Genomic DNA, 15770 nt, shown 5'->3' with positions numbered 1-15770 from the left:
CACTTTCTGTGTGGGTCCAAACCAGGCTAATCTGTGTTTGTAGCTATGTATGCTTAAGACATTGTGGACATAACAAACTGTGTGAATGATGAACCGGCTAAATATTTTGGGATACTGAATGAGCAGTGTGTATTGACGGAAGAGCTAAGCTAATTATTATCCCGCCAGAATGCTCTAGCCCAGGGGTGTCAAACGTCCGGCCCGAGGGCCGCGTAAGGCCCGCTAACAAATTGTATCCGGCCCGCAGGATGAGTTAAAGTATAAAAATGTACCTGACATTTTTAAATGAAAGAAACAGCTCTTCTAAATGTGTCCACTGGATGTTGCAATAGCAATTCTTTGTAGTTGATGCAACATATGTACAAAATAAAGCACATGATGTTAGTACATCAGTCGAGGAAAATGAGCAAACTACACGAATAACATCCTGTAATTTGACTTTGATATAATTTGTTTTATCTTGAAAGACACCAATGAGTTGACTGATGAACATTATCACATAATGTATTCAGAAAATATAAATAACAACAAACAAAATGATTAACCACAGCATGTCAATGTAAAAAAAAATGTTTACACTTGTTCTATTTTCAAACAATGAAAAACAGTCTGAAGTTGTCTTTATTTTTAAGTTATCGTGCTGTGATTTTACCAGTCCGGCAATTTTTCTCCATGTAACCCCCGATCTAAAGTGAGTTTGACACCTCTGCTCTAGCCGTAGGCCGGGGATATCCCCCCCGTTCAAATGTGTTGTGGGTACTAGTGCTGCCGTGATTAGTCGACTAGGAATTCACACGGTTTTGATTGATTGATTGAAACTTTTATTCACAGATTGCACAGTACAGTACATATTCCGTACAACTGACCACTAAATGGTAACACCCCAATAAGTTTTTCAACTTGTTTAAGTCTGGGTCCACGTTAATCAATTCATGGTGGGCGAGAGAGAGACGTGAGCGTAACGTAGGCGTATCAATTAACACCGCCGCCCTTTATTTCTCTATATTTTCAAGATAGTCAACCATGTAAAGGCCATTTTTTTTTTTAGCCAACGGGTTGTTCTACTATTGACCGCCTATTTATTTTTGTTCTCCCGTCCCAAACGGCTCACTGTAATTCACTTCCACAAGTCTGTGCCCTGCTGGAAAAGCAGATCAACTGAGAACAAGAGAGTATTAAGACACATTAATACAATTATTCAGTGTGGAGTAATGGTCTATTACTGAACTGTCATTTTCACCTTTTATGTCATTCATGTTTATGCATTACTTACCTGCACTTATGTTCAAAGGGGTGACTCTACACTAAACACAGTATTTCCATAGCTAATATTACTTGCTAATACTTACCTGTAGGACCTGTTGAGTAAAGTTAACATGTATTTGAGTAAAGTTAACATGTATTTGAGTACTTACCATGAATATGTAGACAAAGTAACTGATATAATACTGAGTATGGTAAGTGTAGCATGTCTGTGTGGTGTAGCCTATACTATTTATGTGTAATATAAAGTGTATGAAGTATCTGTTGAACATAGAGGTGGTGGGAAAAAAATGGATTATTGTCTGCAGCTAAATGCTTTTAGTGAAACTAAATATTTCCATTTCATGTCTCTTGTGTTTCAGAGGAGGATTGAATGCAGTGCAAATATTGCAAATTGGAAAGCTCCAATCAAGAGGTATGGCTGTCATTTATTTATTAACTGTGGTACTTATGTGTTCATTGCACTGTATGGAATAGGTGTAGGAGTGTACACATTTATTGACACACTGCACTATACCTGCCCTCCCACTCCACTACATGCTCCTCCAACATAAAGCACCCCACTATACCATCAGCCCTGAAATCTCAAGTCAAAAGCTCACATTGTGATTAAAGTTAAATGCCATTGCTCCACTGATTGTGTTTTTCAGATATCTGAAAAATGTCATGGCATCACCAGCAAAGACCTCCTGAAGACTTTCAATGAGTGCCTTGAGAATTATGTGGCTCGCCTGCTCAGACTGTACCGGGCTAGAAAGGAAGCTATTGGTCAGCAAATAGAAGACTTCCTGGATAAGCTTGATGAACAAGTAAGTGATGGACATGTGTCAGTAAAATGGATCTTATCAGTCATTGCTATATGTTCTTAGTTTGTGCTATTTGATAATTATAACAGTTTTTAATTTGCAAAAGTACAAAATGCTTTAGTCTGAAGGCTTGAAGTGTTTTTTTTCCCCTTTTCTTGAGCATGCTACTGGTCAGACTTGCGGTCTACTGGTCATTACTAAAAACAACTTTTGATTTTGCCATTTGTATAAATCCACTATGGCGCTTCACTAATGTACATGCTTATGTCTTCCACTGTATACTCTATAGACATCAGACATTGTGTCTCACCGAAAGATGACAGCACTGAGATGCCTCCCCGTTTTTGTCTGGGACGACACAACTAAGTGTGGAGAGACGCAGCCGACGGGCCGACAGCGGGCGGACAGAGGCGATCTGGACCAAGATGAAGGCCAGGAGGCGGGGCATGCGGCGTGACGCACGCGGAGCGGCAGGAGGACGGCCATCGGAGTCAGGTGCGTAGGACACACATCTGCTCACAATCTGCGCATCTGCTCCTAGACTTTAAGAGAGGCGAGGGGGGCACGATTGCGAGAGGGAAGACAGGAAAGGAAAGGAAACCACGGCAGCCCGACCACGAGCCCGACGACAGAGAGCAGTCCGCAACGAGTCCCCGCCACAGACGCAGCAGGCGAGCACCAAAGGGTGCAGAGCGACCAGGAAGAGGTGCCAGCGCACTAGAAATGGGTGCGCCCGACTGGCCCGAAGAAAGGTTGTTTGAACCAATAAATGGGAATCAAACCTGCTACGATGCGTCGTGTGTTCAATGTCACAGCAACCCACACGAGGACGGCTGGGAGTTTGTCACATACGTTTTTCCTGCAGCATTTGGTAAGTAATAATAATAATAGGACATTTACTTGAAAATTAAAAGTAATTTGGCCTAATGTAGCTTCAATGGAATAGTTCAACATTTTCATATTCTAGCTTGTTGCCCTGCTCTCTGGTTTAAGATTCGTCGATAGAAACCATTCCTTTAACTGTGGATGTATTTTTGAAGAAGAATCAGCCAATGTTTCCTCATCGCTTGTTAGATTAGCTCAAATACTGGTAGTCTATTGGTAGCCTGCCTTCGCCAACAGTCAGAAGATAAACTTTACAACTCTATTCCGACGACATGCTGTTAGTTTTAAGTTGCAGAAGAGAAAACGACGTTGCTGATGAATGTCTGTTGAATATAAACTAAATTCACCCTGGCTCACAGTCGGCAGCGGCATACTAACACTTACAATTGACTGCTAGTTTTTGAGCTAAGCTTACTTGCGATGAACAATCTTCGCCTATTCCTTCCAAAATGCACAAACAGTTAAAATGAATGATTTCTGTTGCCTTGCCTTGAACCAGAGAGTGGAGCAACAAGCTAAACAACTATTACTATTTTAACATTTTGAGTAGGATCTGATTGTAGCTGAGATAGGCACCAGCAACCCCCGCGACTCCATAGGGAATAAGCGGTACAAAATGGATGGATGAATGGAGTAGGATCTCATAGCTGATGACAAATATTTTATGCATAATACACTTTGTGTAGATTTCATTTTGTGCCCAGATTTGTTTTTGAATGCCCAAATGTCATATTCTTTAGCCAATGCATATAATCATAAAGAAAAGTTCTTGCCCCAATTTTTTTTAAATATTTAATGGTTAATGTTCTACCTTCAATTCATTTGAAAGTAATTTAAGGGTTTTTTCCATTTTTTTGAACATTGTAAAATTGTAATCGTTCCCAGAAGATCCACACAATGACATCCTTTTGTTGGACCTAACACTCAATCATGCATGTGTTACTTACCCTCAGGAAAGTGACCCTGAAGAAAGAGTGCTCAGAGGCATGTCTGTTGGCATCCTTACAATCCTTGAAGAAGATGATCCTGCTGTATCACCCAACTTACGGGACTGGGCTGTTGTGTTGGAAGGTTCCATGGTGCTACATGACCTGCCAGACCCCGGTACCGCCTTTGCATACCTCTTTGGCCTACTGTATGCCATCAACATTGATTATCCAAAGGAGATGACGTACACCTTTGAAGCAATTCAGTCTATCTTTTTCCAGCTTGGCTCTCAGTGCGGCCCTGCGATGAGGTGGCGACTTGTCCAGAGTGTACCCTGCCTGGCGCCCGATTGTAGCTGAGATAGGCGCCAGCGCCCCCCGTGACTCCAAAAGGGAATAAGTGGTAGAAAATGGATGGATGGATGGATGGATGGGCTCTCAGCGGACAAGGTCTCTGAAAACAAAGCTTTTGCTGTGACTCTTAATGTGGAAGCCAACCTATGTTTTCTGCCTGTTCGAGTGCATTGTGGTTGGTGCTCATATAAAACTTCACGGCCAGTGATTTAAAACATGCAAGGCCACACGGAAAACAATTATATTTATTTTCAAAATGTATTTACAATTAAGTGAGATACACCATTTTTTGAAATTTTTTTTTTTTCAAAATGTATTTAAAATTGAGTGAGATTCCCAAAACGCCATTTTGCCACATAACCCGCCAGAACTCGGTACTGCCATTTGTTATGTAGCATATTGGTATTTTGTGAATCTCACTTAAATGTAGATATATCTTTTTCTTTACATTTAAGTGAAGTTGACAAGAGGTGCATATTCACTGTCAACTGATCAAGTTTGTCAACTCTTCTAATTTACTAAACACATTTTCTCTATCTATGAAGATAATTCTATCATCAAATCATTACACAATTATATTGCCTGGCTGCTGTAAAAGCATTTATTTCTTAGCTTTTAACTTTCTTAGCTGGTTTATTCACTTTAAAGAAAATAGCTGGGAAAGTGTCAAGGTCTCTGACACACCCAATTGAACCCTTATGTTAAACATGTTTCTAAATGAGAAATAAACAAGGTTTTGGATATATTTTGATGTCTGCTCTTTATTTTATTTATTCATTCAGCATTTAAAAAAAAAATTATCGCAACATAAATGTTACTTGACTTGTAAAGGAATTTTAGTAACTGAAGTAACAAGAATTTCCGAGTTAGTTGAAGGTGAAAATACATGGAATTGAAGCATGAAATTTATTGTTGGTCCGACGTGAATATAATAATTTGGTGAACAAGATCGAGTTGGTAAAACTCTTATCTAAACTTTGAAATCTTAGTTAAGTCAAGAACAGTAGTCAAAGTTCAACAAGAATATATGAGTTAGTTGAAGGTAAAAATATATGGAATTGAAGCATGAACTTTATTGTTGGTCCGACGTAAATATAATAATTTGGTGAACAAGAAGATCTGAGTTGACATAACTCTTATCTCAACTTGTAAATCTTAGTTAAGTCAACAATAGTAAAACGCTAAAATCTTGTTGCATCAAGTTACCTTGAAAATGTGTGTTTTCTCAACTTTTTATTTTATTTAAAGTGTACCGGTTTGATGTGCCCAAAACACCTCCATAGGGAGACGTTCGGGTGGCATCCTGAGCAGATGCCCGAACCACCTCATCTGGCTCCTCTCCATGTGGAGGAGCAGCGGCTTTACTTTGAGTTCCTCCCGGATGACAGAGCTTCTCACCCTATCTCTAAGGGAGAGACCCACCACCTGGCGGAGGAAACTCATTCCGACCACTTTTACCCATGATCTTGTCCTTTTGGTCCTAACCCAAAGCTCATGACTATAGGTGAGGATGGGAACGTAGATCGACCAGTAAATTGAGAGCTTTGCCTTCCGGTTCAGCTCCTTCTTCACCACGTCCGCATTACTGAAGACGCCACACCGTGAACAAGACTCTGAGGTACTTGAACTCCTCCACTTGGGAGCAGGGTCTCCTCCCCAACCTGGAGATGGCACTCCACCCTCTTCCGAATGATAACAATGGACTCGGATTTGGAGGTGCTGATTCCCATCCCAGTCGCTTCACACTCGGCTGTGAACCGATCCAGTGAGAGCTGAAGATCCTGGCCAGATGAAGCCATCAGGACCACATCATCTGCAAAAAGCAGAGACCTAATCCAGCAGCCACCAAACCAGATACCCTCAACACCTTGACTGCGCCTAGAAATTATGTCCATGAAAGTTTTGAACAGAATGGGTGACAAAGTCCAACCCTCACTGGAAACGCCACACCGTCCCGTTAATATTATGTATAGTATATCAATATATGTGTATATATACATGAATATACACATGTATGGGATTTATATATATATATATATATATATATATATATATATATATATATATATATATATATATATATATATATATATATAAATGGTAAATGTTTGTACTTGTATAGCACTTTTCTACCTCTTTTTAAGGAGCCCAAAGCGCTTTGATAGTATTTCTCCATTCACACACACATTCACACACTGATGGCAGGAGCTGCCATGCAAGGCGCTAACCAGGATCCATCAGGAGCAAGGGTGAAGTGTCTTGCTTAAGGACACAACGGACGTGACTAGAATGGTAGAAGGTGGGGACATATACATATACATATATATATATATATATATATATATATATATCTTGATTGGATTATCCAGAGAATAGTGCTCGATACCGTGGTTGAGCGCAATATGTAGGTGTGGGAAAAATCACAAGACTACTTCATCTCTACAGAAGTGTTTCATGAGGGGTTCCCTCAATCATCAGGAGATTTTAATGGAAGCATTCACATACAATGGTTTATATAGGGCACAGAGTGGGTGGGTACAGGCAGGCGTAGGGTGTGGTGATTGGCTCATGTGTTACCTAGGAGGTGTTTCCGTCTGTGGCGGCATGCTGAGATGATTTCACTGTGCTTGTTGAGTGATGACGGGTCTGGATGATATATAATAAACAGTGTCTCTTTTAAGCATAGGTTGCATCTTTTATTACCACTGTTGTAAGGTGTGCTGGATGTAAGAGTTTGCCATGTTATTGAATATTCAACATTATTGTCTTTGAGGTTCCAAATGTACTTGCTGAGTTCTGTGGAATATTATATATATATATATATATATATATATATATATATTATCCAATTGTGGCCCTCGAGTCAAAACGTTTAGAGACTGCACTGGCCTTTCTAGAGCTTTTCAGGTCTTTAGTATTCACATTGCATTTAAACATGTTCTACAACCTGTCACTATTTACACTTCACACACCCTCTGTTACGGTGTGTGGTCGCATGGTGGATGTGGGAGGAGGGCCACCTCTTGATGCCAAAGGACCCGGAGCAAGCAGGATGAAGGTAGGAACTGGTTCTAATATAGAAATCCAAAATAACACACGACAAAAGGGTAAAATAAAGGTGCGCCAAAGCACGGGAAATAAAATGCTAATCTTAGCAAGGGTTGAGTTCAAAGTCCAAAGCAGCGCGAGCCGAGCGCGCAGAGGCTAAGCTAAAACTTAGCGAGGAACAAACTAAAGGCTCGGGAGGAAACAACCTAACTGTTGCATTGAGCAAGCAAAACGTCCAGAATGAACTCAGGTAGCAGGCGGACTTAAATACTAACACAACAATCAAAAGCAGGTGTGCGTCCGAAAGTAAGAGCAGGTGGAGCGAATGAAGTAGCCATGGTGACAAAAACAAACAAGGAAGTGCTCAAACAATGGGATCGGCGGAGTCCAAACATAATAAGAAAATACACAAAAGCAAACAACAAATGAATCGTAACACGTGGCCATCTCCACCTCTCCAATGTCCTTCTTTCAACCCTTAACCAGTGTCATCAAACTAATATCCTTCATGTCTTCATCTGACTTCAATTCATATATAATCTTGCAATTATCCACCATCATCTTTTTCCACCTTTCTACTCTTTTAGTGCGCTACTTTCCTTCATGACCTCCTCTCCGCTTCTTTCCTCTCTCCCCTCTGTTCCTATCCACGTCCATACCTTCCTCATACATCCCCTCCATATATCCACTTCCATCTCTTTTTAACCAGCTACCAGAAATCCAGAGCTGGGTAATGGAGAAGTTTTGTGAAATAATAAAAAAAAAATATTCACCTAAAAGCAAAAATAAAAATGAACTAAATCTCCTCTGTTCTGTACATCATTGTCCAAGTGACATTATATTGTCATCTTCCTCTTTATGCCATTTCCTCAAGGTGATGTTATGTATCGACAAGGGGGAAGGAGACCGCACAACAACAGGAGGTATAGCTCAACGGGTTTATTGAGTCTTTAATGAATACGTGGAGTGTGTATGCAACTATGTGTGTGGATGTTAGACTATGTGTGGAAATTAAAGGGGAACATTATCACCAGACTTATGTAAGTGTCAATATATACCTTGATGGTGCAGAAAAAAAAGACCATACATTTTTTTAACCGGTTTCCGAACTCTAAATGGGTGAATTTTGGCCAATTAAACGCCTTTCTGTTTATCAATCAATCAATCAATGTTTACTTATATAGCCCTAAATCACTAGTGTCTCAAAGGGCTGCACAAACCACCACGACATCCTCGGTAGGCCCACATAAGGGCAAGGAAAACTCACACCCAGTGGGACATCGGTGACAATAATGACCCAGTGGGACGTCGGTGACAATGATGACTATGAGAACCTTAGAGAGGAGGAAAGCAATGGATGTCGAGCGGGTCTAACATGATACTGTGAAAGTTCAATCCACAATGGATCCAACACAGTCGCGAGAGTCCAGTCCAAAGCGGATCCAACACAGCAGCGAGAGTCCCGTTCACAGCGGAGCCAGCAGGAAACCATCCCAAGCGGAGGCGGATCAGCAGCGCAGAGATGTCCCCAGCCGATACACAGGCAAGCAGTACATGGCCACCGGATCGGACCGGACCCCCTCCACAGGGGAGAGTGGGACATAGAAGAAAAATAAAAGAAACAGCAGATCAACTGGTCTAAAAAGGGAGTCTATTTAAAGGCTAGAGTATACAAATGAGTTTTAAGGTGAGACTTAAATGCTTCTACTGAGGTGGGACGTCGCTCTGTGGTGAACTTAACATCGCCGAGGTAATAAAGCCGCCATTTTAATTTTCAACACATTGCAAACATTGGGTCTCAGCTCTGTTATTTTCCGTTTTTTCGCCAATTTTTTGGAACCTTGGAGACATCATGCCTCGTCGGTGTGTTGTTGGAGGGTGTAACAACACTAACAGGGAGGGATTCAAGTTGCACCACTGGCCCGAAGATGCAAAAGTGGCAAGAAATCTGCCGCCAGACCCTCATTGAATGTGCCAGAGTGTCTCCACATTTTACCGGCGATGCTAAGGGAGACATGGCACAGAGATGTATGGATAACCTGCAGATGCATTTGCAACGATAAAGTCAACGAAATCACAAAGGTGAGTTTTGTTGATGTTGTTTACTTATGTGCTAATCAGACATATTTGGTCGCAGCGTGACTGCCAGCTAATCGATGCTAACATGCTATGCTAATCAATGCTAACATGCTATTTACCGGCGGTGCTAAAGCAGACATGGCACAGAGATGTATGGATAATCTGCAGATGCATTTGCAACAATATTACGTTTCCTTCCACCCACATTTAATGCGAAAAAAACACTTACCAATCGACGGATTTAAGTTGCTCGAGTGTCACAAGATGGGAAAGTCCTGATAGTTTGGTCCGCACATTTTACCGGCAATGCTAACGCAGCTATTCGGCCATGCTATGGTTATGAGTAGCGTCAATAGCTATTCGCTCAATAGCTTCAGTTTTTATCTCAATACTTTTATACTCCAACCATCTGTTTCAATACATGCGTAATCTGTTGAATCGCGTAAGCCGCTGAAATCAGAGTCTGAATCCAAGCTAATGTCGCTATATCTTGCTGTGATATTCGTCATGGTTTGTTTGTATTGGCAGCACTGTATGACGTCACAGGAAAATGAACAGTGTCAAGGCAAGGAGCGAAAAAAAGGCACTTTGAAGCTTTTTTTAGGGATATTCCGGGACCGGTAAAATTTTGAAAAAACAAGCCACTGAGAACTGATTTTTATTGTTTTTAACCCTTTTGAAATTGTGATAATGTTCCCCTTTAACACAATGTGAATTACCGTGGGTTTGTTGAAGGTGTGTGTTGGTTGTGGCAGCGTCCAAGTCCAGAGAGGAAGATCCCAAAGGGTTCGTGATCCAAGCAAGGTCCGTGGGGCAGGAGAGAAGCGTCCGAGGTCCAAATCCGGGTGTGGGGTCGAGAATCAAGGGAGGCAATCAGAATCCGGGTGGAAGTGCAAGGCAACGACTGAGGCACGAAGGCTGTGGGAACAGGAGAAGACAAAAGGACAAAATCAGGGCCAGGCACAAGGAAGGCAACAACAGACAAGAGAGAAAGCACAAGAGGGGAGCCAGAGACTCGAGAACTTACTGTAACCAGGACTACGTTCCCATGAGAAGCAGTCAGCGACGAAGCTCTTTATTCTGTCGCCTCTCATTAGTCCCAGGTGTGTCGTTAGGAGATTGCCACCTGCTGTGTCGGCGCGGTCTGCGCAACGAGCATGGGGGCGTGTCCTGCTTGGCTCACAATGGAGCCTCTTGGTGTTCCCACAGCAGACAGTGTGTGTGCCATGACAGGTGACAGAAAAACATGATACAACCTGCCTATCATGTGATTCTACCATGTTGGCAAAATACAAACACACAATATATTGACATATATAACACATAAAACATGGAATTAGAAGTGAACAGTACCCATCCCTACCAGCAAGTGTTGTTGTACTGGAAACAAATTTACAAACAAAACTTCATCACACACAATACTCCACTATGGAATTGTTCTTATATTCAAATGAGAAACAAATCCATCTTTGAACAGCAATGGTTTGAAAAAGGCATTTGGTCACTGATGCACTTATTGACTGATAAAAAATATTTCAATATTTGAAGATTTTATTAAGTACAACCTGTGAATAAAAAAATATTACAAAATTGATAAAGGCTTTTTCTTTAAAAATATTCTACTTGCTGCATATTATCTTTTTAAATTATTTACTATTTCTGTTTTACTGTATTTTCTCTGGAACAAAAAATACTCATAACTTGAAAGTTTGCATGCTTCCTAAGGCAAAGGAGTTAATTTAAGAAAAAAAAAAACGGAATTAACCACTTGAAATTATTTTTACAATGTTCTTTTGCAATTGAAGACAACACTTGTTCGTTTTTGTGATAGGGAAACAAAATAAACAGTTTATTTTATGAATGTATGCAAAGTGGGATGATGTACAATATTGGCTTTTGCCTGACACTCCAAACTTTGACTGATATTGATGTTTTGGGGATGTTAAAATAAAACAAAAAACCTAAAAAACATTTAAAACACAATACTTGATTTATTTAATATATCCACAAATGTAAAAACTTAGCCATCCTTCCACAAATAAATCTGCCATTTTCTCTCACTTTTATACTGCATAAAGGTCTGGGGACATACATATAAAATAATCACAACACAATCATCATAATACAGAGTAATAACAATAATGAATAAAATAGATTAAAGAGAACCAACAGATGATTCAAAAAGTCACACATTTTAAAATTGTATTGTTGAAACGATGTATAAAGTAATTAATAATATGCTTCCTGAAGTGGTCAAGAAGATGTTTCAGATGTGAACCAGTACATATGTATATCATATAAAGGTGCTAATCTATGGGATTATTAACAATTAGAAATACAAATATGTAATAATTTCATATTTCATATGAATAAGTCTAAAATTATATGTTGAATATACAGAATATATATACACACACACACATAAAATGTTTATTGCATGTAAAATATTTCCCGTACTGTTTACTCCCACCTTTTTACTTAAATTGTTCTGTCCATTTTATAATAAAAGTACACAATATTGCATATTAATGTATGTGCTCGACTGAAAAAAGCACTAATATGAAATATCTAATCTATAAATGTAGAATCATATAAAAAATATTGTTTGACAAACAACAATGTCACACATGTTATATGTGCTGATGTTGTTAGAAAGTCAAAATGAAAGTCTGGACAGTTTATTTCAAATCCTGCAGTTTCATTTGCTGCTGCTGTTCTCACCAGCACACTTGTGTTTCTTACACTGGTACTTAGAAGACAATCTTTCACCACACACACTGCAACTCAACACTTTCTCTCCTGGGTGTCTTCTCATGTGTGCTACAAGGCTACAAAGCTTCTGTTGCAGATTGAACAGGAATGTGATTTTTCACCAGTGTGTGTTCTCATGTGTCTTTTCATATTCTGACTTGCAGTAAAACCTTTACCACAGGTTGAACAAGAAACAGGTTTTTCACCAGTGTGTCTTCTCATGTGTACTTTCAAATCGTGACTTTGTGTAAAACCTTTACCACAGGTTGAACAGGAAAAAGGTTTTTCACCAGTGTGTCTTCTCATGTGTCTTTTCAAATTCTGACTTTCTATAAAACTTTTACCACAAATTGAACAGGGAAAAGGTTTTTCACCAGCGTGTGTTCTCGTGTGTACTTTCAAATTGCGACTTTCTCTAAAACTTTTACCACAAATTGAACAGGGAAAAGGTTTTTCACCAGTGTGTGTTCTTGTGTGTCTTTTCAAACATTGACTGCTAGTAAAACCTTTACCACAGATTGAACAAACAAAAGGTTTTTCATCAGTGTGTGTTCTCATGTGTACTTTCAAACTCTGACTTTCTGTAAAACCTTTACCACAGATTAAACAGGAAAAATGTTTTTCACCAGTGTGTGTTCTCATGTGTATTTTCAAATGGATACTTTGTGTAAAACCTTTACTACAGAGTGAACAAGAAAAAGGTTTTTCCCCAGAGTGTGTTCTCATGTGTCTTTTCAAATGGATACTTTGTGTAAAACCTTTACCACAGAGTGAACAAGAAAAAGGTTTTTCTCCAGTGTGTGTTCTCATGTGTCTTTTCAGAAGACTATGGTATTTAAAGGTTTTGTGACAGTGAGAAGATGTGAAGTGAGTGTTGTCAGTGTGACATGTCTTATCATCTTTAGAGTCTTCATCATCAGTGTCAGGAGAGTGTGACGTTGTGTCCTCACTATCTGATAGTGGAGCTAAGAGCTTGTCTGCTTGTGATCCTCCACAGTGGTCTCCATCAGCTTCTGTTGTCATGTGTTGTGTTGAGCTGCTGCTTGGAGGCTCCCCCCCTCCCCTCTCCTCACTTTCACCTTTCACCTCATCATCTTCACTCTTCACAGGGACACCAGTCACTGGGAACTCCTCCAACCATTTAGGCTGACTGATGCCCTCTTCCTCCTCTTCCTCTTTAATGTGCGGCGGCTCTTGGTCCTCTTCTTCCTCTTTCCTTTTAATGTGAGGGATCAGCTGGTTCTTTTGCTCCTTAAAGTAAGGGGTCAGTAGGTCCTCCTCTTCCTTTTTGATGTGTAAGATGAGTGGGTCCTCCGCTTGCCCTTTGATGTGAAGGGTCATTTTAACATTATGGGTGTGGGGCGTCTCGTCTTCCTCTTTAATGTGGGTGGGCTTTGGACTCCTCTCCTTTTTCTTTGATGTGTTGGGAATGTGGTACCTTTTCTTCCTCGTGTATGTGGGGGGACTGTGGTTCCTCCTCCTCCTCATGAGGAAGATGTTCTTCATCAATGTCTGCGGGACAGGAGAAAACAAACATTCTTCAGAAAAGTCCAGCTTTGCTCAGTCACATGAGACATTGTCCTGCACCAACATATGATCCCACAATCTCATCAGTTTCCCCTCACAGCAGTCAGGGTACTTCCAGCTGACACATAAAAAGACCTTCAGGGGAATGCCTTCCCAGGCCAACGTTCAATCCACCTTATTCATATAAAAACATCCTAAAAGTCATTCCTGCAATCCTTAATGGTAGACGCCATACATGAAAGTGTGCTGTTCTCCCTCAGAATAAGTCATACACACACAGAAAATAATGTACCACATGCCAGCCTCCACGCAGTAGTACTAGTGATGAGCTCCCCCTGCTGGTGAACAATATTTACTGTGAGTTTCACATTCATCTTTAGAGACATGTCTGTCATAAAAGAAGCATGAGCACAGTTAACATGTTGGCCAAGAAAGATGACATCTGTTTTACTTTCATTTAGATAGTGTCACCACAGTTAAACTGGGAAGAAGTAATCAGATTACTGACTACACCATCAAAAGATAACTTGATTACATTATTAATAATGGATTATATTAATTTACTGCATTTCTAGACACTCAAATTGTGTTAAGAGTGAGAACTGAGAAGGCATCATTCTTGCAGTCCACACATTCAATCAAAATCAGTTCACGGGTATATAGTATGCACCTGCCTAGAATTATTGCCGGGTCAAACTTGTTTCGCAAACTATTTAGCGCGTGCTTAGCATTACCGCCGGCTCAGGATTAACGCCGAGTCAAACTCGTTTCGCCAAATAATTAGCATATGCCTAGAATTTCCGCCGGGTCAAACTCGTCACGTCACGAGTGACACTTCACCTGTCATCATTTTCAAAATGGAGGAGAATGATTTCAATAATTTGAAATCGCATAAAGGGAAGACGATTAAGAGCTATTCAATAGGATTTAAGGTCCAAGCTATTGAATATGCTAAAAAGAACAGTAAGCAGCGTGCTGCGTGTGTCAAATATGAGTCATTAAATGACTCCCGCCTCCTGGTGGTAGAGGGCGCTAGTGATCCTTCTTGCGACTACTCGGCTGCAGAAGAAGTGACAACAAGCAGCAAGAGTGAGCAGCGTGTGTTTATTTTTTCCTCTCGCTTGCACTTTTAACATGGAGGATTACATATCTAAAATAAAACAGTTTTCTAAACTGGACTTTCAATCGAAGCAGGAGGTAATAAAGGAAAATCTCCATCGAGACAGAGAAACTTTTAAAACTGAAGAAAGGAAGACTTCTATAAACAAGTTATCGATGCTTTTGATCAGAAGGAACTGCGCATGGACTTCATTTATAAGTAAAGGTAAGACCATAATAACGTTTTTTTTTATTAAATGTGATTTTCATGATGGCATCCTTACATCACACTCAAATTTTTAAGCGCAGGACTAGTTTCACCGCATGCCTTCTTTAAATGCCGGAGTGAGAAGATGTTTTAAAATAATTAGCGCATGCTTGCCTTTACCGCATGCCTTTGGTAAACGACGGTGTGAGAAGAGGTTTTAAAATAATTATCACCCCGACGGAAATTCAAGGAAATACGGTACTTTATTTAATCCCCAAGGGGAAGTTAAAATTTTCAGCAATATGGTAAGCTACATTTAATAATAATAATAATAATAATAATAAGTAGATGAGGCAATTGTTCAAGGAATTGTGTGTGAATGCTGCAATGCTGAAATTGAACTGAAATGCTGACAGAATGTAGTATGAATGTAAGAATAGTTTGAATGTTGGAATGGTTTAAATGTTGAAGAGTTTAAATTTCCAGGAAAACCGGAATTTGGTTTGGAACGTGGGAAAGTGTTAGTTTGAATGTCCAGGATGAGTGGAATGAGTTGATGTTGGAATGGTTTGAATAGGTTGAAAAATGTGGGGATGGTGCCACTTGGACAAATGTCACTCAGGTGGGTGTACGGATGTGTGGAAGGTACGTAGACACAGAAAACTCCCCCACAAGCATGTTTGTGTGATTGACAGAAATATTTCAAGTCAATGTCCAGAGGTATTAAAACATTAGTCAATCAATCACACAAACGGTCAATGAACTTTGCAGTCATGGATACACTGTGTGTTTATTTTCTCCGGCTGCGGCTCTCAAACTGCATAC

At 40.1% G+C, this 15770-nt stretch overlaps 2 protein-coding genes across 4 annotated transcripts in view; one reads left to right on the top strand and one right to left on the bottom strand.

The window, feature by feature from the left end:
• The window catches only part of LOC133542092 (major histocompatibility complex class I-related gene protein-like), a 129278-nt gene that overhangs the window by 84502 nt on the left and 29006 nt on the right, over positions 1-15770 (top strand). The gene's annotated exons all lie outside the window — the stretch shown is intronic.
• LOC133542088 (gastrula zinc finger protein XlCGF57.1-like) overlaps positions 1-15770 on the bottom strand; it is a 339706-nt gene that overhangs the window by 320068 nt on the left and 3868 nt on the right. The window contains exon 3 of one of the 3 annotated variants that reach the window (XM_061885924.1): positions 11329-13624. The exons of the other annotated variants lie outside the window; for them this stretch is intronic. Within the exon in view, the coding sequence (XP_061741908.1) occupies positions 12182-13624 (1443 nt within the window). The 3' untranslated portion in view covers positions 11329-12181. Of the gene's footprint in view, positions 1-11328; positions 13625-15770 lie in introns of those variants that run through there. 3 annotated transcript variants of the gene reach the window in all.

This window comes from Nerophis ophidion, linkage group LG24, assembly GCF_033978795.1.
Source record: "Nerophis ophidion isolate RoL-2023_Sa linkage group LG24, RoL_Noph_v1.0, whole genome shotgun sequence".
NCBI classification, from domain to species: domain Eukaryota; kingdom Metazoa; phylum Chordata; class Actinopteri; order Syngnathiformes; family Syngnathidae; genus Nerophis; species Nerophis ophidion.
This window is presented reverse-complemented; position numbering and strand designations above follow the sequence as displayed.